At 37.2% G+C, this 25,887-nt stretch overlaps 2 protein-coding genes across 8 annotated transcripts in view; one reads left to right on the top strand and one right to left on the bottom strand.

Moving 5' to 3' along the window:
- The window catches only part of VPS37A (VPS37A subunit of ESCRT-I), an 87,672-nt gene extending 84,416 nt beyond the window's left edge, over positions 1 to 3,256 (bottom strand). For all 5 annotated transcript variants that reach the window (XR_004440824.1, XM_033226107.1, XM_033226115.1 and 2 more), the window contains exon 1: positions 2,778 to 3,256. Coding sequence is in view for 2 of the 5 variants with exons in the window: in XM_033226107.1 (XP_033081998.1) it covers positions 2,778 to 2,902 (125 nt within the window). In the remaining 3 variants the exon portion in view is untranslated. The remainder of the gene's footprint in view (positions 1 to 2,777) is intronic.
- CNOT7 (CCR4-NOT transcription complex subunit 7) lies at positions 3,222 to 23,889 on the top strand. 3 transcript variants are annotated; one of them, XM_033226152.1, is made up of 7 exons: positions 3,222 to 3,441; positions 4,860 to 5,071; positions 6,919 to 7,112; positions 12,735 to 12,896; positions 15,233 to 15,377; positions 17,554 to 17,664; positions 19,223 to 20,889. In XM_033226152.1, exons 2-7 carry the CDS (start codon positions 4,955 to 4,957, stop codon positions 19,349 to 19,351), a joined length of 858 nt encoding a protein of 285 aa, XP_033082043.1. In that variant the 5' UTR covers positions 3,222 to 3,441; positions 4,860 to 4,954; the 3' UTR covers positions 19,352 to 20,889. The 3 variants fall into 3 exon arrangements, with proteins under 3 accessions (XP_033082043.1, XP_033082052.1, XP_033082060.1); XM_033226161.1 differs by having other exon boundaries at positions 3,272 to 3,289; positions 19,223 to 23,889; XM_033226169.1 differs by lacking the exon at positions 3,222 to 3,441 and adding an exon at positions 3,672 to 3,944 and having other exon boundaries at positions 19,223 to 23,889.
- The last annotated feature ends 1,998 nt before the right edge of the window (positions 23,890 to 25,887 follow it).

Genomic DNA, 25,887 nt, shown 5'->3' with positions numbered 1-25,887 from the left:
TACAAACTAGAACCCTTCTTCCCTACAAAGAGACATAAATCTAGAAAGGTCACCTTCCCTTCCGCCCTGAAGACCCTCATTCCATAGGACTCCGGGCTGGTACACTAGAGGAGGAGGTTATACAGAGAAGCCAAGAAAAATCTGAACAAACAGGCCTTGCTGAGTTTTCCCCACTTAACTACAACCATTACCATACTCTTTTTGTCCAATCACATTTCTACATGGCTGTCCATGCTTCATTGAACCTAATCACAAATATAGACAGTTTTCCTTGGGTCTTTAGGACTTCATTTCTGAAGGCTCCCATGGAGGGTAAAACTTTGATTAAATAAATCTGTTATGCTTTTATCTTGTTAACCTGTCTTTTGTTATAGGAGTGTCAGCTGTGCCCCTTATGACTGATGAGGAAAGTTATCACACCTTTTCCATCTTTACATCAGATTCCGTACAGATTATTTTTTACCTCCTAGCTTAAAAATATGTCATTATTTAAAAGGGTGGACTAACAAGAATAGGTGAATGGCATTTTCCAGGATTGGGCCATTCCTTGAAAACTGGAAGCATATGACCTACTTAAATGTCTCTAGAATTAGTCAAGTATAATTTGTCAATGTGAAACATCTCAATTAAATAAAACTTCAAGTGTTTTTATAAAAGAACTTAAAACAATAAAGTTATTTGTTCGTAACACTACAAAATATATTACATTATCTAATGTAACCATATCCAATCATATGTTCATAATTTCTGGTTCAAAAATACATAAAATGAAACCTTTCTGTATCCAATTCAGGGTATTTACTGATCCTCTTAAGACAATTTCAGAACTCTTTACATTAACAATTCCTGCTACAGAATCTCACTGTATTTGGGAGGCCAAAATTATAAATTTCAGATCAATTACTTCCCTTACTTACCAGCCTCAGCAGCAAGAGACTTTGGAGTATTTAAAAAATTAAACTCCAACCTCGAAGAAAAAAATTAGTCAGCAATGACAATATTTAACATAACACTACATACTAAGATTTAAAAGCAATTAATTCCAAAAGTGTGATTCTAAAAAAGTGTTTCTGCCATAGCAGGACTGGTACAGCATATAAATAGTTTATCAAGGTAACAACTTCTAAGGGAACAAACATGTCAAAAATGAGTCACCTTACTTTATAAGCATACCTTGTGAGAGTAGCTCTTAAAGGTCAGTACAGAATATGACTTGGAGTAAGACTGACTTGTAAGAACTTTGTGAAGTTAATTTTCCAATACGAAAGCCACCAATAATAGTCTGCCATTCTTTTCTGTTAAATAGCATAAAATTCACCTTTTGAAAGTTCTGAACAAACAGAACAACTGAGACAAGGAACCAATAAACACCTAAAGTTCAGTCAGCATCAGGCCTCATTTCAGCCGAACTGATTTTGCAGTGAATTTTTCTATTAACAAGACCATCTAATTTAAAATTATTCCATTTTAGATAGGAATTATTCGATTTTATTATCTTAGTATATTTTTTAACTGTATGAAAATAATGTTTTCAAAAGCGTTTAGGGGCCCAACGAGGTGGCTCATTACTGTAATTCCATCCCTTTGGGAGGCCGAAGCGGGTGGATAACCTGAGATCAGGAGTTCGAGACCAGCCCGACTAATATGGTGAAACCCCGTCTCTACTAAAAATACAAAAAATTAGCGGGGCATGGTGGTGTGCACCTGTAATCCCAGCTACTCCGGGGGCTGAGGCAGGAGGGCTGCTTGAACCCAGGAAACGGAGGTTGCAGTGAGCCGAGATCACGCCACTGCACTCCAGCCTGGGAAACAGAACGAGAGCCCGTCCCGTCCCCCCACCCTCAAAAAAAAAAAAAAAGGGTTAGGGACTTAACAATGTTAACACTTAACAATGTTAAGTTTTAAATCTTTATTTAAATCTTTACTTAAAACAGCGTGAAACTGTTCAGTAAATATACTTCCAAAATGCATATAATATAAAGAAGCAGTTCTAATTTTTTAAAACCATTAGAGGCCATAGACACATGCAATGTAAAAGGCTGCAGCAAACCAATACACAGTAAGAGTTGAAATAATATGAATTGTAAAAATATTTCTAAACTGACCACGATAAAATGAAAAACTCATAGGAAGACAACAGAACAATCAAGATGAACATAAGGTAATTCTTGAGCGTGGGGACTACACTATGAAAGAAGTGAGAAATGTACAGGCACTGGCAGCAGTGAGATGGGCAGAGGCTGCTGGAACTGGGTAAATCTTAAGAGACTCAAGAAGACTGACTACGTGATAACGTGACTCTCAGACGAGAAGCATTCACCGAAGAAAACTCTGGCTTCCCTTTCCTTTGATGTTGCAACAGTTCTATTTCCCATTCTTTGTGAAACCTGTAGATTACTCTTCACAATCGTATTTTAACAATTCTGCCGACGCGGCAATCAGGTGGGCAAAGGGAAAGATTAGTGGGGAAGCCAGGGCAGCAGGGATACTGGAAATAGACTATCAGAGAGATTACAGTCAGCACCGATGTGTCAGGAGGGATGAAGAAATCCGAGTTAGAAGCGCTGAGCAGCGGTGCGGCAGGAGGCAGGGAGGATCCGGAGGAAAACAGTAAAAGGGGGCAGGAGTGGCAGAGCAAACGTGAAACCCAGAACCAAGGGAGGTAAACCACATGAGGAGCTGGTGGGGAGCAGACCTGAGGCACTGCGAGGGTGGTTAGGACAAGCCCGCCCTCCCACCCTACTTTTTCCTCCGGTGGAGAGGCAGCGACCAGTCACCTGGAGTGTGAGTTCCGGAGGGACTCGATCAGGCGCTGTTTCTGCTGCTGGAGGCTGGTGAGGCCACCGGGGGACCCAGCTGCGGACGAGGAGGCGCTCTTGCTCAGGGGAAAGAGCCAGCTCATTCTCCTCGGGTCCCCGGGCCGGAGGCCCTGGAAGGCTCTGGCCTGCTTCTCCCAGCGGCTTGGCCCGGCGGTTCTCCAGCGATAGAGGAGCGGGGTGGCACGTCCGTGGCCCAAGGGCTAGGAACCGCGTCTTCTCTAAGCCAGTCCTGCCTGCGCTCCCCGGGTTCTGGGGGACATGCTACGAACGGCGGGAGGCTGGAGAGGGGAACTTGCCGCCCACAACCGGCGGTCCCACCTTCACGGCCCAGACGCCCAAGCCGGCCAGTCAGGCAGCCTAGCCACTCAGCGATCTACCACCCGCCCCGCCGTCACCTGCGTGCTCCGCCCCCTCTGCGTGCCGCGTCATCATCTAGCGCCAGGACGTGCGAAAAGCGACGGCGCAGCACGGTACGGCGCAGCTCTTGCTCGCCTTTCCCCTTGCTGGGCGAGAGGTGTCTATGGGGCACCCGCTGCCGCCGCCGCTACCGCCACCGCCACCGCCGCCGGGTGCTGTCTCTATGGCGAGGAGGAGGAGGAGGAGCGCGAGCTCAGCGACACAAGTAGATCTTGCATCCGCCGCAGCCTTGCGGGGGGAGGGGCGGGTTAGGGAAGTAGAAAGGGGGCGGGGACGATGAACCTGAGAGGGTGCGCGATGGCGCCAGCTGGAGTGCGGCTGGCGGAGGAAGGAGCCTGGCGGCGGGTGGGGGGCTGGGTAACTGGGGTTGGGGGGGGTTGTCAAGGGGTTGGCGCGTGGTGATGACGCAAAGGCTTTGTACCTGAGGCTTCGAAGTGGGACGGAAATTGGGAGTGGAGGGCGGTGGCCTAGATCCTCAGCTGTTCGTATTCTTTCACGCAGCAGTGCTTGGGAGTCAGTGTAGCTCCAGTCAGTGTTATCAGCACCTTCGCACTGGCTCTCTGCCAGGGAAGAGAGTTATCTATGACTGAATGCGTCGGTGCCGTCCTCTCGTTTCTCTGGGAACCTGCAGTACGGAGATGCTATCTCCAGTAATGAGAAGGCCTTTGGTGCCTCTTCGGGGCTTCTGGGACTGCAGTAGAGAGAGAGGTGGAGGAAAGCAATGTTAAACTATAGGGTGTTTCCAAATCTCTGTGTGTGTTTGCTTCTGTGTGTGTGTATCGGGGTGAGAGAGTTATGAAGGGGGGTGTCGTGGATCTCCTTTGGTTACTTTATGTGGAGAATTCGAAGTTACATTTCTGACTCTTCAGAGTTTAGAAGACGACCATAAGACCCTCTTTTTACCCTTTTTTTTTCTTTCAAATTTATGTGGAAAATGCAGAAGAATTTGAAATTTCCCTGCCCAAGAATCAACACGAACTCTGTTTATAGAACAGAAATGTGAGCTCTATCTTTGGTAACCAGGGAATATGCTCTGAGTTTTAGACGTTCTATTGTGTTCTTTTTCCCTTCTGCAACTGCGAACATTCAGATAGTTTTCTGTGGCTGTTACTTTTTTCTGAGAGCATCTACAAACATTTTTGACCCCTCTAGTCTAGTTTGAATAAATGCCAGTAAAGTAGATCTTGTAATCAAGTCGGATTTTGGTTGTTTTGTTAATGAGGAATAAAAGTAAATACCACCTTTGGCATGGTAACATCTGATCTTGTCACATGTGTATAAGTAATTTTTCATTTTTGTCTGGAAATGGATGGCTTTATAAAGTTTTATGCAGAGTAGCTGAACTCAGATAAATCTTCAGTGGAAAGTTATAAAAATATGATTAGTATGTATGCATAAAAAAAGTTACTTTAAAATAACTGAAATCAGGACCAGGAAGTCTGTGCTGTAGTCCTTTTTTTTCCTACAGGCTAGCTGTGTGACCTTAAGTTACTTTCTAAACTTTGATTTTTTTTTTTGTGAGTCAAGAACTTTGAATAAATAATCTCTTAGGATCCTACCAGATCATTCTGTGATTTAGATTTGATATATCTGATCTTTATGTTTTTTTGTTTGTTTTGACAGGTACGTAAATAAAGGATAAAATATTTTATGAAACAAATCTTCAATCAAGTATAACATTTTGATGCTTGGCATCTAGACTCCCTTGTGCCCTCACTATGCCAGCGGCAACTGTAGATCATAGCCAAAGAATTTGTGAAGTTTGGGCTTGCAACTTGGATGAAGAGATGAAGAAAATTCGTCAAGTTATCCGAAAATATAATTACGTTGCTATGGTATGCCCACAAGCGGGTCTTTAAAACGCTTCATATAAAGGAGGAAAAGGAAATATTTAAAGTCTTGAATTCAGCCCTTTTGGTTGATATTTTTAGGGATTAATTTCACCTTGAAAACAAAAATTTGTCACTGCCCTCCAGCCAAACACCATTAGGAATACACCTGTGATTTGACAGATTGGGTTTATCCCTCATTGCAGTGAGGGAAAACGCACTGGAATTCCTGGGAACCATGGGCCATTTGAATAAGAGAGCGTTAGAAAGGATTTGGGCTTGCGTCAGGTGGTCTTGGGGAAGATAAGGGAAGCAGGGCTTTACTGTGGATTGGATGTGGTCAGGAAGCCAGGGTAATTCTGTGATTGGATATCTTAGTAAGTCTTAAATGAGAGACTAGAATGAGGTTAAAACTGCAGAGAAGGAACAGTCATTCATTTAGCCAGGATGGAGATACTTGGTCATTTTGTGGTTTGACATTGTTTATTTTTTTGTCCTTCTTTGGACATGATTATGGAGTGGCCTTATTTGAGGCTGAACTTCTGTGAAATTATGTTCAACAGGAGAACATTAGGGCCTAGCTGTGAGTGCCAGGTCTGCTCCTAGCAACACCAAAGCCTAGCTAGCTGGTAGTACCACATGAGCTCCCAGAAGCTGGGGAGCTCTTTCTCCAACAAAAAAATCAGATGTGCCAGTGAAACATTGGTCTGCAATTTGTTTTCATAATTAACACTGGAGTTCTGTGAATATACTGTTACCAAGCAACTCTGCTTTTGCACGTGCTATTCAGTCTGCCTAGATTGTCTAACCAGTTAGTGATTTTTCTTCTTTACCATTACACTATTTCTGTTAGCTATCTACTGTTTTCTGCATCCACTAGATTATTATTAGCTCCGTAAAGCAAGTGCTTTAATCATCCTTTCTCTCCCAGCACCTAGCATAACACATATAGTATCCAGTAAAGTGACTGTTGAATTGCACTGAATTTAGAGAAATAGTGATTTCTTTACTGTTTCATAGTGACTTGATAGGCAGTTTTTATTCTTAGCTAGCCCTAGTTTGAATTCTAATACTAAACTGATGTATCTTTGTGTCAGTATTTTTAATAAAAATAAACAAATGGATTACTTTGGGGAGGAGCAGGTTGATTGGTTAAAATATGAATGTTTGTAGGTAACATACTATTTAATAAAGGTATACTTAGCCATTGTTAGAACTAAAATTGTTTTCTTAACCAATGGAAATTCATAGTGATCATTGATTTCTCAGATAATAAAGAGTGGCAACATAGAGAAGTGATAACATCCTACAAGAGTGAGTGGGTGGCATGCTGTTCTTGACAACATGCTTTCTGTGGACTATAGAGAGAATATTGTTTCAGCCGGAGAAATTAGGAAGCTAATGATGTTTTTCTTAGGATTTTGGTGTTGAGAAAAACCTTGTCTCAGAGAAGCAATTGGAAAGTACAGGGCATTTTCCATTCTTTTGAACCAGTTCTTCAAGAAACTTGGTTTTAGCATTGGAATACTGTGAGCATCATCTCACGTATCCTTTGGGAGATAGGAATTTATGATTTTCCCCCCTTTCTTGGGTATAGAGTAAGTATTTAGTTACATTTATCACATGTATCTCATACTTAGTAGTTTTTTTGGTATATTTAAGAAAAGGTTAAGTTTATAGAGTTTTATGGTTCTAAAAAGTGAAGTTCTTTCTAGTTAAAAGATACTTTGTAATTGAATATAAATGTGTAGAATATCATCTGTAGGATTCTTTGATTTGCATCAAAAGTTAAGAATGTGTGGATTGTAGTTTTCACTGTTCAGTACATAATGAATCTTAAAACTATTTTACAGGACACCGAGTTTCCAGGTGTGGTTGCAAGACCCATTGGAGAATTCAGGAGCAATGCTGACTATCAGTACCAACTATTGCGGTGTAATGTAGACTTATTAAAGATAATTCAGCTAGGACTGACGTTTATGAATGAGCAAGGAGAATACCCTCCAGGAACTTCAACTTGGCAGTTTAATTTTAAATTTAATTTGACGTAAGTGGGAAATAACTGTATAACCCAGACTTTTTTTTTTCTTTAATCTTAGAAATTGATTTTCCTCAAGTATGGTGACATGCTAGGTGAATCTGGTGTAGTTATACTGGAAATATGTAAAACTTAACATTTCAAAAGCATCGTTTTCTTTTTTACTATGGGAACAAAAGATACTTTGATGTTGAAGATTTTATATTTAAAATATGACTGCAACTTTTTTTGTATTTGGAAAACTTTGGGTATTGAAAGTACTTCTGATAGAAGAAATAATCTTACCACATTAGTTTAGTTTTACTTTGAAAAATTTTGTGTGCAGTTTGACATAGAGCCTTTTATAATATTTGTCCTTCTTGTAAAGATTTTTATTGCAGTCATATTCCAGTTTATGAGTAGATTACTGTCAAATGCAGTAAGACGTGTTTTGGAACCTTGGGTACGTTTTCCTTTCAAGTCAGTATTGTATAATCATTATGTTGCCACTTCAGCCCACAAAAGCTCTCTTAATTTACATATAGGAGAAATAGTAGTATCCTTGAACCTGGTGTTTATCATATGTCAGAATCTGCATTCTAACTCAAGCCCTGGGTCTCGACCCAGTTTCCTTAGTTTTAATTTTTCTATATTATTATTAGAAGTAGTCTTGATAGCTAAGGGAAGTTTTAGAGTGTTTTTGGAGAAGGGCAGATTATTTGCAAACTGTAAGTTGGGTGAATAAAATATTGAATACAATCTCAGTATAGCAGGACCTCAAATGTCTTTTTTTTCAACATTGTTTCATGGTAACATTCAGAAAAAATAAAATTGATTTCTGACCCGGGCCACTACCTGTGTGGAGTTTTGCACGTTCTCGTGTGTATGTGGATTTTCTCCCGGGTCCTCTGATTTCCTCCCACATCCCAAGGCTGTGCACGTTAGGTGAAGTGGTGTGGCTAAGTTGTCCCAGTGTGAGTGAGTGCACCGTGCCACGGAATGACATGTTGACCAAGGTTGGTTCCCACATTGCGCCCTGAGCTGCCAGAATAGGCTCTGGCTTTCTTCACCCCTCACCTGAATAATGGAGCAAATAATTATCTTACTTGTTTTTATTGATTGTTCTTAAATTTACATATAGCTCACATTTATTTCAGTGTTTAATATTAGAAGTATTTTGGTCTTTATCTAGAAGTTTGGTGATTTTTTTGTGACCAGCAATAGGCCATGGGAACTTAACTCTTGTTTTTATCAATTAGCCTGTGGTAAAAATTGGTTTTGTTATCCATCTTTTGGCTTAAAGTTGCAGTTTCTAAGAACTTACTGATAACGTTAAGTGAGTACTTAACTGTGTTGCAATGTTGCATTGTTCTTCTATTTGACATCCCACATTTGTGTCATATATCCTAATATCTGATAGGAAAAATAGTAAAAGAAGCTGTAGGCAATTAATGGTAGTGCCAATATATGAATTCTTTCTTCCTGTTCTTTTTCAAATAAACAAAGATATTTAATATACACAATTTTACGAAAGTAGGGCTTAGGAAAAGCAGAGTAATGATGTCTGTGTTGTAGTATGGCTTATAATTACACTGTGTTTAGCCTGACTCTCCATTTCATTCTTTTGGATTTAATAATATACTCTGTTCGGAGACCAAGGCAGGGGGATTGCTTGAGGCCAGGAGTTCTAGACCAGCCTGGTCAACATAGACTCTGTCTCTACAAAAAAAAAAATTAGCCAGGCGTGGTGGCTGTGTATCTGTGGTTGTAGCACTAGGGAGGCTGAACCAAGAGGATTGCTTGAACTGAGGAGTTCAAGGCTGTAGTGAGCTGGATTGCACCACTGCATTCCAGCCTGGGCAACAGGATGATACTTTGTCTTTAAAAATATCTATATCTATCTTTACACACATACAGACTACAGAACCTTATAAAGTAAACTTGTCCAACCCGTGGCCCAGGATGACTTTGAATGCAGCCCAACACAAATTCATAAACTTTCTTAAAACATTACGATATTTTTTCTTGTTAGTTTATTTACTGTGTGGCCTAAGACAGTTCTTTCAGTGTGGCCCAAGGGAAGCCAAAAGATTGGACACCCTGATTATAAAGGGTGAAAAGTACTCCACTCAAACTGATAACCTTTTATAAGAACTAGGGCTCTGAAACACTGAAAATTGCCTCCTCTCCTTTTTCTCAAATGATAAACCTTTATTAAAATTAGTTGTTTACCATTTCACTTGTTCCATGTTACTTTTTGTTCAAATGAATTAGTCCATTGTTTTTAAATTAGCTACTATTGTGATTTCAGTACATGAGAAGGAAGTAACCCATCAGCTTCTCAGTTTGGCTAAAATTGACAGTTTCCTTTTCTAGAAACACCTTTGTTCTGGTAACAACTGCTTTCTTCGTACAGCATCTAAGTGACATCTTTTCTTTCTTACTCAGAAAGGACTGCTAAAGTTTACTGCCAAGTTTTGCTACCGTTTACACCAGGAGTGTCTAATGTTTTGGTTTCCCTGGCCCACATTGGAGGAGGAATTGTCTTGGGCCACACGTAAAATACACTAATGCTAACAATAGCTGATGAGCTAAAAAAAAAAATCACAAAAAAGAAAATTCTCAGAATGTTTTAAGAGACTTTATGAATTTGTATCGGGCTGCATTCACAGCCACGCTGGGCGCCCACTGGCTGCAGGTTGGACAGGCTTGATTTACACTGATGTTAGGAGATGTTTAAGGAGAAGGATACGGTGAAAAACATTAGGTAGAAGAAGTCATTTGGAAGATAAACCAGTAGTGCCTAATATAGAGACAGCACCGTGAAGAAAATCTTGGAAATTTTGAAGAAAGATAAAAATTGGCTTCTTAATGGGGTGGCTAGAATGAGTGTCAGTTACAGTGCTAGACACTAGGGATTTAGTACTGAGGAAAGTTGGTCATGGCCTTTATAACTCAGTGTTTTGTAACTCTTCTGTTTTCTCTCTATTGCCAAAGTCTAAGAATTAGAATTATTAATACCGATCAACGTATGGGAATTCTCTCCAAACTGAATTTGGAGTTGATATAGCTATGAAAATTGAGGTGGAATACTGATGAGCTGTGAAGAAGAAAAGCAACCCTTGGAAATAATGTCACTGATGAGTCAGAGGGTTAAAATAAATTTTTAAAAAATCACTTTGAGGCCGGGCATGGTGGCTCACGCCTGTAATCTCAGCACTTTGGGAGGCCGAGGCGGGGGGATCACAAGGTCGTGAGATTGAGACCATCCTGGCTAACACGGTGAAACCCTGTCCCTACTAAAAATACAAAAAAATTAGCTGGGCGTGGTGGTGGGCACCTGAAGTCCCAGCTACTTGGGAGACTGAGGCAGGAGAATGGCATGAACCTGGGAGGCGGAGCTTACACTGAGCCAAGATCATGCCACTGACTCCAACCTGGGGGACAGAGTGAGACTCCGTCTCTAAATTAAATAAATAAATAAGTAATCACTTTTGGTGATTGCAGTATTTCTTGATATTTGAGACAATTATTTAATAGGATAGTAGAAATTACAGGGCATATTGGGTTCAGTGGTAACAGAAAGGATGCTGATGCTTCATTTAAGGAAAGTAGCAGCGTAAAGTAGAAGATGGAGAGTGCCATAAGAAGGGAGGCTGGATGCAGTAGCCCATTCTTGTAATCCCAGCACTTTGGGAGGCCAGTTGGAAGCCAAGGCGGACAGATCACCTGAGCCCAGAAGTTCAAGACCAGCTTGGGCAACATGGCAAAGCCCTATCTCTACAAAAATAGAAAAATTAGCCAGACATGGTGATGTGTATCTGTAGTCCCAGCTACTACTTGGGAGGCTGCAGAAGGAGGATTGCTTGAGTCTGGGAGGTCAAGGCTGCAGTGAGCCGTGTTCAAGCCACTGCTTCGTGGATGATAGCCAGACCCTGTCTGAAGAATGGAAAGCAGTATCAACAGAATAGTGGTTTTTAGTTTGTTTTACAGATAATACACAGACATTTGAGTGTTCACGAGTTAAGGAGTTGTATGTTAGGATAAAGATAGGCACTTGACAAATCCTTTGAGGAATGGCATGAAATAGCGTCTAAGGCATTGGTAGCAGTTAGCTTCGGCGATGAGGCAAGGTGTCTTTGGAGTCTAAAGGAGAACGATCTTCACATAGGTAGATGTAAAGAAAGACAGGAATATTGGTCTGGTATTTCTTTGTAAAGCAGGTGTGGGGTGAAGCCATATGCTGCAAGGAAACAGGTGCAGGGTGTTACTAGAAACTTAGAAAAAGGGCTAAACCACTTGCATAGCTATACCTTGGCAAATGGCCAAGAATGATGTGAGCATGGAGAAGAATCTGTTTTTTGTTGGTTGCTTATAGTTGCTAAGGCATGCCTCATTGTGAGCATTGGGACCTGATGAGTGAGATTATAATTTTTTGAGGTTCATATTTTTAGCATAGGAAAGCTATGGTTTCACTAGGAAAAAAAAAAACAACTACTTCATTGGGTTTATTCTGTTACCCTTCCTAAAGGATTTTCCAGGGGAGACTGACTTTTAAGTGATTGTTGTGGTTTCCTTCTGTTTTCAAATATTTCCATTGTTAGCTTTGTAATTTTTCAGACATAGAAATAAGTTGATTTCCAAAGGACTAACCATAAGGATACTTTTTGGCCCAAGTGAAATATACCCTATGGTTTAGTTTTGTCAAAAGTGTTTAATAGGAATTCCTTTTGCCAAGAGGTAGAAACCAGTATTCTTTCAATTTGAAAAGTAAATAAAAACATACTTTTTCACATATTCTCAAAAATATATCTGTATTTTGGTAGCTTTTTTGTTTTAATATTTCAGATACAGATACACTGTATTTTGGGAACTTTTGATTTAATATTTCAGATACACGTATATTTGTGGTTGGAAATATATTTGTGGTTGGAGATGGCTTTCTTTTTGGCTTAAGTGAAGTCTTGAAGAATTGGTTTATATTTAGATTGCCTGGCTTGATTTTATAAGGCAGTCATTTAGGAATCGGATTGTTGGCAGAAATTATTGCTGTTACAGCACAGTCCTTAACTTTAAACAATGTTGCTTATTGGAGCCATTTGCAAGGCTTATCATTTGTGAAATGAGGCATCTCCTTCTTCTTTAAGATGAAGTGTAGTTTAACTCGTCCACATGAGACGTTTTCCACCGGGTGTCCTTCCTGGTGCTGCTGAGAGCATGGGAGATGGGCATGTGCCCCACAGCTATGGCTGCAGCTCCATGTGGCAGCCTTACAGTGGCTGCTGAGACTCAGAGTCTCTGAGAAAACTTGTCTGTTACTTTGTGATAGTAGCCCCTGGTGAGTAGAAGACCCTTTTCCAAACCCAGTTAAATGTATTTAAGTATGAAAGGCTAATAGAGTTAATAGTAAAGATTAAAATTGTACCTTTGGACTCTTTGAATGATTTTTTTATTATTTGAAACACTTTTCTGAAATAATGACCCTTGTATTTGAATTGCATTTTTCTTGCATATATGTAAAGCATTGGAACAGCTGAACTCAAGCCAGTCCTCTGTCTCTTTTCCGGCACTGTAGTTATAGATGTAAGCAGAAGAACAGCTTGTTTGAAGTAATGGCATGTTTGAATGTTGTCTTCCTCTTTCTTCTGCCAGGGAGGATATGTATGCCCAGGACTCTATAGAGCTACTAACAACATCTGGTATCCAGTTTAAAAAACATGAGGAGGAAGGAATTGAGACCCAGTACTTTGCAGAACTTCTTATGACTTCTGGAGTGGTGCTCTGTGAAGGGGTGAAATGGTTGTCATTTCATAGGTAAAACGACTGCATTGAAAATGCCTTTTGTTTTTCCATCTCATACTTGCTCCACACTTACTTGGGGCGCTGTGTTTACAATTTCAGGTTTAATTCTAGAAAGAGTTGACTGCCATATAGAGTTAATGTTGGTTTACTTAAAGGTTAATTTAAAATATGGGATCCATTTTTGCCTGTGAGAAACATGTTGCATAGTGGAAACAGTACGGTTCTCTAAGAAGTGAAAGACCCTGGTTTAAATCCAGCAATGCCATTTGGAATTGGTGTTATCCAGGGTTTTCTTTTACTATTTCTACACCTTAGTTTTTAATGTTCTACAGGGGAAACCATTTATTTACATTTACAGAAATTTATTGAGTATTTACCATATGGCAGGCACTGAGATGAGATTCTAGGAGTTAAGCTGTGAATAAAACACACAAAAATTATTTTCCTCTTGGAGTTTATATTCTCATGGGGGTGGGCAGACAGTTTTTAAAAATGGAGTTCACATTGTGATTTGTTAGATAGTGATAAGTACTATCTCAAAACAGCAAAGAAAATGCTAGGGATGGGTGTGGAGGTAGATTTTAATTTTTTAAAAAATAAAGTGATAAGGCATCCCTTTGAAGAAATACGTTGAAGACGTGTTTTAATGGTCACGAAGGTAACTTTATAAACAGTAAATTCTCAATAACTGGTGGTTTTAAGTTCTTTTTTGTTATGAAACTAGATTATTTAAGAGTGTTTCTGGTAAGGAAACTAGTTCCGATTTTGTGAAAGACTTCCATGTATGAGAAAGAGTTTTCCCATCTAAGTAAACTAAACTGACGACCCAGAGACTAAAAGTAACCTTCAGAATGGTTACTTTTGTTAGGTTTTGAAAAAGCTTTGTGTTACATAGATCCTTGATCTTACACTTGATCCACTTCACACATTTATTTTAAATCTGAGTCTCCTTCTTGGTTTAGTTTGTATCTCTGATCTGTGGGATGTTTATAGTGAAGGACTGTTCATGTGGGCAACTTTGATGTGTACTAAGCAGAAACTGTTGAGTTGTAGGTACTAAACACACTGATTCTTACCTATCATCTTTTTTTGTCTCTTTTCCACTTGAACGCGTACCTTAGGAGACACAACTTAAGACTCTTGATACAAATAGCTTTTTTTAAGTCATTTTTTCTTCCCTAGATATGAAGATGCAAAAGAACTGGAAAGTATTGTCCTATCCTTTTACTATATATGACATACTCTTTCACGTAAAAAATACTCTGACAAAATATAGTGCACTAGGCACTGGGGTTTTAAGATGAACGAAAACAAACAGGTTTCATTCATGTCTTCTTGGAGTGTAGAATCTAAGTTAGACTGATATATTTAAATATTTATCAAGATACAATATTTTATTCCATTAAATATCATTAGCTGTTTTCCTCATGTTCTATTTCAAGTAATAAGGAATAGTTTAGGAAGTTTATAAATCCTAAGTGCTAATATAATCTTAAACTTTTAATGTTAGTAAGCAAATGCCATATAGGCTTCCTGTCAGAGGTCCTGTAAGGAAAAATAGACAAGGGATGGACGTGTCTACGTGGCCTGGAAGTGTAGGGAGACAGAAAACTGTGGAAAAGGCCGGACGAAGGGAGAAGAGGTCTGGATTTGAGAATGTAGGAGTTTGCATTTTATAATGAGGAGAGTAGTTATTTTTTTACTACCCTTCACTTCCATGTGCAACATTTCCATTAATAATGACTCTTAGGGAGCCACACTGAGAGGAAGAGAATTGTGAAGGAAGAGAGGGCGAGACTACTTAATAGCATAGTCATTTAAGAGAAGTGAAAATACCTTGTTACAGTCTTATTCTTTGGGTAATATATATGACCACCTTATGAAAAAGATGGGATGACTTGCATTACTTTTGCCTATCAAATGCCAGTTCTCTCGCTACATTTGCTAACTCCTCTGGCCAAGTTTCCATATATCTTTATTTCTCCATTTCCATAGTTACTTAAAAAAGTATTTTGAGACATCTATGGGCAGTTTGATGCTCTTTTGGTGTTCTCTATTCAAATATCAACAAACTAGTATTTTCGTGACCACAGGCTTGGTTTGATAGTGTAGATCTGTGTTGATATCTCTGAATAATAAAGTGATAAAGTTCTTAATACTGTAAGATGACAGCATTTTCCCATTATAGTTCTCAGTGTTTGTTTTCTCTGTTCTTGTGTGCACTTCTCTTTAATGTTTTTGGAAGGACTATAGTGTGACTTGCTTAAATTTAAATCAGATAAACTTTTTTTTTTAATCTTTATGGTATTTATGTGTCCGTCTTCTCTATTCTTTTAATCCTTTTATAGTGGTTACGACTTTGGCTACTTAATCAAAATCCTAACCAACTCTAACTTGCCTGAAGAAGAACTTGACTTCTTTGAGATCCTTCGATTGTTTTTTCCTGTAATTTATGATGTGAAGTACCTCATGAAGAGCTGCAAAAATCTCAAAGTAAGGCTTCAGGTGGTATTATCTATAGCAGCACACTGTTCAGACGAAGGGACTGTCATGAGAGCCTAGGCTGGGATGTTGTTCTAAACCATATTTTACAGTATTACATTAAATGCAATTATATTATCTGGTCATGTGATTTTTTTTTTCTTGCATACGTGATAATTTATAGGGAATCCTTTTTTCAGAGCTTTAGTATGTCTTGGCAGAAGGCAGAATTTTCAACAGATTTCTAGCTTAGGTCAGATTCTTGTCATTGCTTGCCACATTGAAAATCACAAAAACAAAAATCGGAGGACAGTGAGGCTCTCATATGCACACCAGTGTGAGTTCTTTCTTTCTCCCAACACGCATACAATCTCTTCTTACAAGATAGAATCTAAGGTGGCCAGAGATGTGCAGATGTATTCAGTAATGTGGCAAAAGAGTTTTTCTTTCCTTTTGGCTTTTCATGGCTAGAAATTATTGTGTCAGTTCTAGTGATAGGATAATGTTCCTAGGATAAAACTACATACCTAGAAGGTTCTTCTTCTGGCCAAAAGATGTCAACTTGTTACAGTTAAGTACGATGGGAAATGTGGAGGTCCTGCCTAGATAGTAGTAACATTCTGACGCTGCATAGTGTGTATTTTTAAATTCTAAACATTAATTTCTTTTTTTGTTTTTGAGACGGAGTCTTGTTCTGTCACCCAGGCTGGAGTGCAGTGGTGTGATCTCAGCTCACTGCAATCTCCGCCTCCTAGGTTCAAGTGATTCTCTTGCCTCAGCCTCCTGTGTAGCTGGAATTACAGGTGCCCATGACCACGCCCAGCTAATTATTGTATTTTTAGTAGAGATAGGGTTTCACCACGTTGGTCACACTGGTCTTCACAGATAACTGAAGATGAGAAGCTTTCTTTTGGCCAGTGTTTACCTTTAACAAGGGATGTGGTCAGCATATGACTAGAGAAATTTTCAAGAAAGGTTACTTTATGTTTGTAGCAGTAGACTTCTATGTAATTTGAGGGGATTTCCAGTAAGTGAACTTGCAGTAGGGTGTCCCTTACTTGAGAAACTCAGTCCACCCTGTGAAAGCACTGCATGCCGAGGCCTACATGTTTTCACTTGACTTTTTTTTTATTGACATGTTTGTATAATGACAGTTTTCAGGAACAGGGAACCAAATTATTGCTCGTTATGTGGTTGTTACTGGGAAGTTTCTAAGTACAGATATTCTGAATGTGTCCTGAGTAAGCTGCTGTGTTAAAATTCAGGTTAACAACAAAGGTGCTTTTTGACCTATAGTCAGCTATGCTGTTCTATTCAGTTCTATTCTGTGTTCTCCTGAGCAGCTGCTAATGATGCCTAATCCTCGTGCTATTTTTAGCACAGCAGCAACTGCTGGGTAAAGCATTGTTTCAAGCTGTGATGCACAGAAGGGCCATTTTGCTGGTGGAGGCCTTAACAATTTAGAGAAGAATTTTTGTTTTGTTGTTGGTGTTTCTTTACCTCACTCTCTATCCTCATTCTCCCCTCCCTTTACTCTCCTTCCCTCTCCTCCCACTTTCTTTCCTTCTGTTACTGTCTTTCTCTTCCTTTCTTTCCACTCTCATCTTTCTTTTTTAATTTTAGCAGTATTAACATAGGTGGATTATAGCAGACCACTCTAAGGAGTTGTGTGCATATACGCATCTTAAACAAAACCATAGTTAAGCATTTAGCATATTCTTAATGATTTGGTTATTCATAATGGCTTTGTTTTGTGAAAATTAAGTGAAAACTACAAATGGATGGTGGGAAGTTTAAGAAAATATGAAAAAAATGGTGTTATACTAGCTATGCAGTTGTATAATTATTACTGGATTGATAGACCATGAGTGTACTTGATAAATATTACCCTATATATGGTCTGCTTCCCTCCCATATCTAGGAAAGTTATTTATTTGTCATATGCCCTAAAACATAATGAAGATACATTTTCCCAATTAGGATATTGTTTTCTATTTAATGATACTGTTTCCACATTCAACAAATACATTAGTAATTCACATTCTCTGTTTCTTCCCCCCAATCTTTATAAAATTAACCTTTACATACTAAAGTTTATTTTTATTTTGGTCAGTGTCTAAGTTTATAATTTGTGAATGTAGGCGTTGCAGTATTTTCCTTCTTGACAAGCAATTTTTATTTCTTCTAGGGTGGATTACAGGAGGTGGCAGAACAGTTAGAGCTGGAACGGATAGGACCACAACATCAGGCAGGATCTGATTCATTGCTCACAGGAATGGCCTTTTTCAAAATGAGAGAAGTATGAAGACATCACTGCCTTTTTCTCAGTTGGTTGTTAGGTTGAGAACATTAAAAATCTTATGGCCAAAGATTTTGGGCAAAAAGTACCTACTAAGTAAAGATATATATAGAGAATCCATATGAGTCACATCCAGCACACTTAAAAGTATTCAAAAATAAGTCATCTTGAAATGTAGTTCAGAAGGAACTGGGAGAACATGTTCATCATAGAACCAAAAATTTTAAAACATAAACTACCTGAGAAATCATGTAGGTCCAACCATATTATTTCTCAGGTGAGAAAATAGGCTAATAACTTCCATGATCAAACACATTACTAGTAGGAAAACTCCAGAGTTCTAACTCCCATTGGTACTTCTTCTACAAGGCAAGGAATCTTTGTATTAGGTTTCTTCTAGCATGGCCCTCTTTTAGGCTTTAAATTGGTGATAAATATATTATTTGCTCATGTCATTCTTCAGTGCTTTGAAGATTTTATAGAGAAGGACTCAGGCTTTTTACTGGATTGAGTCTTAAAAGGGGAGTTGAATTCTGAAGGGATAAAATAAATCCAACGTCCTGGTTGAATCAGAAACCCCATTAGGAAAACCCTCCTTAAATGGCAAAAGGCATGTTAGGTATGGAAGAATGAAACTTAATGAACCCATTATCCACTCTTAAGTAATTAAGTGATATGCACAGATACACCTAGCTATAGGTAAACAGGAAAATTGGTTGTGCAAAAACAAGTGAGGTTTTTTTTGGCTATAAGTTTTCCTTTTTGCAAAAATTATCTGTGGATTTGAGTATATTTTCTCTTAGACATGAAAGAATTGACTGAGACTGAGAATTTAAAAACTTTTTGGAGCAATGTATTGATAATAGAAAGCATTAAAGCTGTTTTGCTAAGTAGTGTTGTTGATTCAGAAGTGATTTGGACTATCCATTCATGACACGTAAATATTTTGTTTTGGAGTCCTTCCCATTGTTTCTTTAGATAATTGAAATAACCTTTTAGATTTTTTAGCTTTTCATTTTAAAAATGTCTTAATGGTTTATTTAACTAAAGGTAGATTTCTGGCACTAATTTATTTTTATTTTTCTTGGCTTCTTCAATGACAGTAATAGAGTGTGAATGTTTGGATTTTACTGTCCATGACTTTACAGTTTATTTATAGCCAGCTCAGCCTTGCCTGTGGATTTAAGACAGCTTATGAACCTAAACTTTTTTTCCCACCATCATTGGCTTTCTTCATTCTTACTCGAGTATTGTTAAATTAATGGAATAAATATTTATTTTTCCATGATGACAAATTCTTATAAAAATGGTCTAAATGGAAAAGACATGCATTTGTACATTTTTTTCGTAGTCTCTTACTTTGGTTTCTGAGCTCTGTACTTTTGAGGACATTAGTCTTACTCATTGAACTGAAATGTGTGGCCTCAAAGGAACACCATAGAAAAGAGCCATCATTATCATCAGTGAACAGTCAGTACTTACATTGCTGAAATATAAATTACAAGTGGTTCCCTTTGGTTAAAATTATCTTTTTTTTTTCTTCAAAATTCCTTTTTAGATGTTCTTTGAAGATCATATTGATGATGCCAAATATTGTGGTCATTTGTATGGCCTTGGTTCTGGTTCATCCTATGTACAGAATGGCACAGGGAATGCATATGAAGAGGAAGCCAACAAGCAGTCATGACATGAAATAGTCCTTTTATTTTTATTTTATTTCGAGCTACACACATGCTTGTATATAGGTTTTATCTCTGGTTGAATCCCTTGAACAACAGACAGTACCTTTCCCCCCCTTTCATGGCCCATTTTATTGTCTGCCTTTCACTACGAAGTATGACCATTCCTATCTCAGATCTTAATAAAAAACAAAACAAAAAACAAAACAAAAATGCATTCAGGTTAAATTTGGCCTTAATTTAATATACTTGTTAGCAAGCGTGTGTGACAGAGAGTGGGGAAAGCTACATCACTGAATATTTTGATAAACTTTACCTACTTGAGTTTGGTTTATTTTTCCCTTTTCCTAAATTGACTAGCACTGACTGTAATTTATTTCCCTATTTCATGTCTCTCTCTTCCATTCTGCAGGAGTTTTAGCTATTTGAGATTGTGGACCATCAGTTTTGCACTTTAGAGAGTGTTTCTGACTCAAAACCTCTGTTTTATCAAAAATTTTGTTTTTTCTTGATCTTAGCTGGAAAAATGACCATCTGCCAACTTTACACAGTATTTACTTGGTTTTGACTCACAGAATATAGCATATTCATTGTGCAAACTGTCGATTCAGCGAAACTAAAAAAAAAAGACAAGAAACTACTGAGGAGCTTAGTAACTGCTGTTTCTGTACGTAGTGTTTAATCTTCCAAGCACATCTAGTGTCTGTCAGTTTCTAATTGGCATGTGTAGGCTGCTCTGTGACTGAAGAATTTTCAAACCAGCTTTACACCCTTCAGGAAAAATCCCTTGTGATTGGATATTTAGTATCTGCCAGGAAACTGGTACTCAAGATGTTGAAGCTACAGTTATTTTATGATAGCACACTTCCCTTGATTTGCTTATTTTTATTCCATCACCATTTACCCTTGTCTTTTTTAAAAATTTTATTTTGTAGCCATACTTATGATGCTCTTGATTTGTTGGTTACACAAATCAATTTTATTAAAATCCAAAGATAACAAGTCTTTAGGTATATTTTGTACCAGATTAAATTAGAAGACAAAAATTGCGCTTTCATAGTTGCTACCAAGGTAAATAATGGAGAGATTTGGTACAAAACAACACATTATATATATATATATATATTCTCATATATATATATAGCTAATAAAATTACCTGAGGAGTGTAATGCTTGTTTATTTTTTTGTGTATATCTTTGCAATCTATTTTATATATATTGACAAAAGAGACTGTGAAATATTTAGCCATGCAGAATATGTGACCAGACCAGAGCATGTGTAGGAAGACTTTGGTAATCATTAACTGTACCCTGAAATGATGGACTACAAGTTATAATGTGTGTTACCTACACTTCAATCAGTAATATTAGCAAATCTTCAAATGTTAGTCACATTGGTTTGTCTCCCTTGTACATTCTTTATTCATGATATTACAGTGCTGTAACTGGGTGGTCCTTTTTAAACAAAACATTATTTGCAAAACAGAGGGTATTATTTGTTTTTAAAGCTTTTGTAAATAAAGGCTTCAAAATGTTTTCTTATAAATGTTGATGACTGGTGATTTTGTTTTGGAAATACTCATTTGGGGGATATTGTTCATTTTTATTTGGGCAACTCAACAGAATTCAGTAACTTCCTTCATTCATCCTAGATGATTATTAGTCCATTAATTGAAAAATCAATCTGAGTTTTCTGCATTTCAAGTGTTGGCTTATTCTTGTTCTTTATGAGTACCTCAACTAGCTAAGTAAGGATTTCTATTTCTCCTTTTTAGGAATGCATTTATTAAAAGGATATACTTAAAAGGAAATACATCTGGTGTAACTGTGGCTTTTTAAAAAATCTAACACAATGTAGCAAGTTTCTGACTGGCTTCTTTTCATTTTGTCTTTGTTAAAAAGGAAGTGAAACTTCTTTTCGCTTGTGATTTCAGTGTTAGTTTTTATTGAGAAAACTAACATTTAAATTCTGTTCAACTAATAGTTAGCTATTCTTTGAGAAATCAATGTAAAACCTTTTTAGTAGCCACATCGTTGCTCAATCTCATAACTTGTATCAGTTCTGGCTCTGTCCCTAAAAAGTGTAGATAATCCCTAACTTAACTATCTTTCAACTTAATGATTTTTCAACTTTACAGTGGGTGTATTGTAACCCCATCAAAAGTTTAGGAGCTCCTTAGGACTATGATGGGGTTACAGTTTCTACTGAATGTGTATTGCTTTTGCACCATTGCAAAGTCAAAGTTTGTAAGTTGAACCATTGTAAATTGGGGGACTCTATGCTGTTGTCTGCATTAAATGAATGTTAGTATTTTTTCAGATGTAACTTCATTGTAGGTTGAGCACCTGTATAGTATTTTATAACTTCTGTAGAGGAACATTTTGACTTTTACTGGGTCTAAGTTTTACTTTATTTTGTTCCAGTCTGAATGTTTGTAGAGTCTAGGTTTTAGATGTAAGATATTTGGATGATAATTTTTTTAGTGTTCCTGAACCATTAATTACAGACTCATATAGTCTATTAAGTCTACTAGAGCAAGGGTTGTCAAACTATGGCCTGCAGCCAGAATCAGCTTGCTGCCTGTTTTTGTGTGGCCCGTGAACTGAAAATGGCTTTTAGTTTTAAATGGTTGGGAAAAATATTCAAAAGATTATTTCCTGATATCAATTACATGAAATTCAGTTTTTAGTGTCTATAAGTTTTTATGGGAATGCAGCCACAATCATTTACATATTATCTATGGATACTTTTTTGCTATAATGGAAAAGTTGAGTCGCTGCTACAGAACCTGTTTAAGTCTGTCTTGTTTTACGTTGCTGCTTGGCAAGCTACAGAATCATGGTGATGCAGATACAACCTGAAAGCATTTAGAATGCTCTGTGTACTGCTAGATTTATTACTTTTTCTGCTACCAGTTCATGCCCTGTATCTCAGAACAAGAAAAGTACACTTTGATATGTTTTCAAGGCACACTAGAATATGGACTATTTTATTATATGGTAGTATGTTATGTTTATAATGCAATGACACTGTAACTGGTAAAAGAATAAACTGACAGTATCAGACTAACATCACACTATTCCCAAGTCGTGTAAAACAACAGTCAGGAGAATTAGAAAATTTAAATGAAACATCATAGAATTTCACAAAATAAAAATGAGGCTGCAACCAAAATGTTTACAAGTGCCCAATTTGTTAGCCAAGCAAAGAAAACCATTTACTAATGCTGACTTATATCATGCTTGAAGATAGTAACCAACCCAAAGAATTGTGTCCAGATAAAATTAAGGTATCAGCCTTTTGATGAGAACAGTCGTTTGAAGAATGAGGATTTTGGACACAACATCAAATGACACTGTTAATTCTTTGCCTCTTACTAGTCAGTAGTGCCTAGCTTTATTTTTTGAGAAACCATTGCTGGATTAGAAGTGACTGAAGAATTTATGGAACTACAAGTGGGAATATTTTCAAAAAAGTTGAGAAACAGTACGACCTGAAGTGGAATCTACTAAGATGTGATGCAACTGATGCTGGGAAAAAATGCATGGAGCAGAAAAAAAGTTTATTTGGTCAAATTTATAAAGCTTGTGAAAATGTAAGTTGTTTGAAGCCTATAACTCTTCACTTGATTATGCATCAGCAGGTAGTTTGCAGGAAATATTGGTGTTACTGAACTGGTCAACAATGAACTTCATTTGCTCTTGTGGACCTAACCATCTTCAGTTCCATAAATTTTTTTGTGACAAACAGAAGCTGAATATCCTGATTTGATTTGCCACACAGGCATTCAGTGGCTTAGCAGTGCTAAAGATTTATTTTTATTTTTTGGGTTCTTGGCTGACATTGAAATTTTTCTGAATGAGAAGAACTATCCTCAAATTTTAACACTGAGTAGCTTTGGAAATTAGCTTTTGCCACAGACTTGAAAATGTTTCTTAATGAATTTGACCTGAAATTACAAGGTAAAACAATATGGTAAATTCATTTCAATAAAAACTAAAATTTAAATAATAAGATTGTGAAGCTGCTTTATATACTTTCTGTGCTATCAGACGTCAAAACAGCGCTGTATTGCCAAATCCATTTTTAGTGGATATATTTTCCTGTAGCAGTTTTTTGGACTTTGATGCAGTACAAAGAAAATTTTCAAATTTTAAAAGCATTTAACTGCAATTGAACACCTTTCTCTTAATCTTCTGTTGGAAATGAATCATCTTGAATGAATGCCATGCTAAAGGGCAAATACCAAAAAGATGAATCCTACAAATGCCTTACAAGTGATGAATATGCTTAAGTAAAATCACATGCTCATGGGTGGATGTGTCAGTATTTAGTACCTCGACCTATTTGTGTGAAAAGATACTTTCAAAGATGAAATATGTGAAATCTCATTACACATCAGCATTTACAGATTAACATTTTCAATTTATTCCAGTGAGGGAATACCAACTTTTAGCCCAAATTGAACAAAATGTTACCTCCTCTCCCCTGCCAAAAAATCCCATTATTCCCATTAGTAGACCTCTATTACTAAAAAAAAAAAAATTGTACTTGATATTTTGAGTTTGCAATTTTTAGAATAAAAATTTTGTAAAAAGTTTCCTAGTTTGAGTACCTTAGTAATGTCCTTCATTTTGTCTTAGCTTGCAAAGCCTCTAATATTTGCTATCTGGCCTTTTTAAAAAAATAAAAAAAAAAAAAAGAAGGCGGCTTGTCCCCCTCTCTACTAGAAGAAATTCAAGAGTCTATATCTGTCCTGTTTGCTGTTTCATCCACATTGCCAAATGCAGTGGCTCCTCTGGGTAGACAACCTGAGGTGGAATCAAATTATGAATGCATGTTATCTCATGTCTATAAAATAAATGTGTCAGAATTTATAAATAAAGGGATAGGAAAAATACTGATTATTGTGTGTCAGTGCTTTGTAGTGAAGGCCAGTTCACACATGCCATTTGCTACGCTGGTGTAATTTATATGAGAGCTTAATTTATAACAATGTTACCTGTCATTTATTTTTCTATTAAGACATTATAGAAATGTAGGACTGTACACATCCAAGTCCTGCAGAATTTTCATTTCAGGTTTTAAAAGTTAAAATTCACCACAGAGTGAAAATTCCAAAAAACAAGATTCATTTACATTATCACTAGACAACTTCCATTTGTTCTAACTTGTATTATATAGTTTTCTATAGCATTAGTCAGTTACATTTAACGTTTAGTATAAAAGCAATTGAGCAATTTCTCTTTAGAAGTCCATTTCATTGCTTTGTAGCCATTGTTTCTAGGTGAATGAATAAGCTACCTTTCTCCAAAATTACTCTTCATTTTCTTTTTAAAGATAAACTGGTCAATACTCTCCTTCCTGGTATGGAGGAATTTTTTGTACATGAGAAGCATTCATGAATATAATCTGCCCTCTTGCTTTACTGTCATAGGAGGGGAAATTCACTGCTTTCACACTCTTCTTTTTTGGCTCTTTCTCCCAAAAGATAAGAATCTTTATTTGGTATGATACCAAGAAATTGGAGTTCATTAGCTTCAGACAATATCATCATGGCTTCCAAATTGTTAGGAAATACAAGTTCGCAAGACCCCAAGGGGACTTAATATTTTATATCTTACTAGCCATGTCATAGGTTTTAAGTGTTTTTGATGGGGAACTGTTTCACTCATGCCATATACCTGTTTTGTTTTTCTAAAAAACTAATACTGGAAGTTGTTAGCAGGTATCTTGTATCACTGCAAAACCCATGTATAATAAAAACTTGTTCTTGAGCTATATGTGTGTACACAGGCTTTCCTTGCATTCATTGTAGCCATTCTGGGGCTGTCCTCTACTTCTTGCCTAAGTATATGTTTTTTAAATAACTTCAGCACATTTGCATACTACTCCAAGATTACTTTATAATTAAAGTCGCTTTTTAAAGTATTCAGCTTTCACACAGTAAGTGTTTGATTAGTTCATTTAAGATGTTTTTAATAGTACACTTTAGGGAGCCATACAAACTGACAGAAAAAAGACACAAAATCTAAACTGACAAAATAGCCTTGCTCTCATAACTGAGTAAAATAAAACATGAGAACTGACATATTCTGTAGTATCTTTAAATTCAGCATCAACAGAATTTTATGTGTTTGAAGTAATTACTTGAAGTATTATGCGTTTTTTTTTCAATTAAGCACCTTTATCCATCAAACAGAAGCTATTAAGTATTAATAATTTCAGGTAGGATTCAGCTCCTTGTACTGGTAAACCTTACCTGGAAGATGCAACATAAATCATAGGTTGTCTTCATAAACCATAAAGTAGTAGTATTTCTCCTGAGCAATAGGGAACTAGCCATAAACCAAGGCTTAAAATAACTTATTACAAGTTTCCCTTTGGTTTAATTGGTACTCAAACCACTCAGAAGATTAGTTTTAACAGACATTTTCCCCCAAATGTAAACAATACAGAAATATTGAATGCTGGATATGAACAAGAACATCAAAAAGATCTATTTTTGAACATTTTTCACCAGTTTGTTTTTTGCCCTCACTT

This window comes from Trachypithecus francoisi, unplaced genomic scaffold, assembly GCF_009764315.1.
Source record: "Trachypithecus francoisi isolate TF-2019V2 unplaced genomic scaffold, Tfra_2.0 Contig01440, whole genome shotgun sequence".
In the NCBI taxonomy this organism is placed as follows: domain Eukaryota; kingdom Metazoa; phylum Chordata; class Mammalia; order Primates; family Cercopithecidae; genus Trachypithecus; species Trachypithecus francoisi.
Note: the sequence above shows the minus strand (reverse complement) of the source record. Positions and strands in the feature narration are given on the sequence as shown.

Coding starts and splice junctions, on each gene's coding strand:
- CNOT7 (XM_033226161.1), top strand. CDS start 4,955: ATGCCAGCGGCAACTGTAGATCATAGCCAAAGAATTTGTGAAGTTTGG. Junction 5,072..6,918: donor AATATAATTACGTTGCTATG/GTATGCCCACAA, acceptor ACTATTTTACAG/GACACCGAGTTTCCAGGTGT. Junction 15,378..17,553: donor AGAGCTGCAAAAATCTCAAA/GTAAGGCTTCAG, acceptor TATTTCTTCTAG/GGTGGATTACAGGAGGTGGC.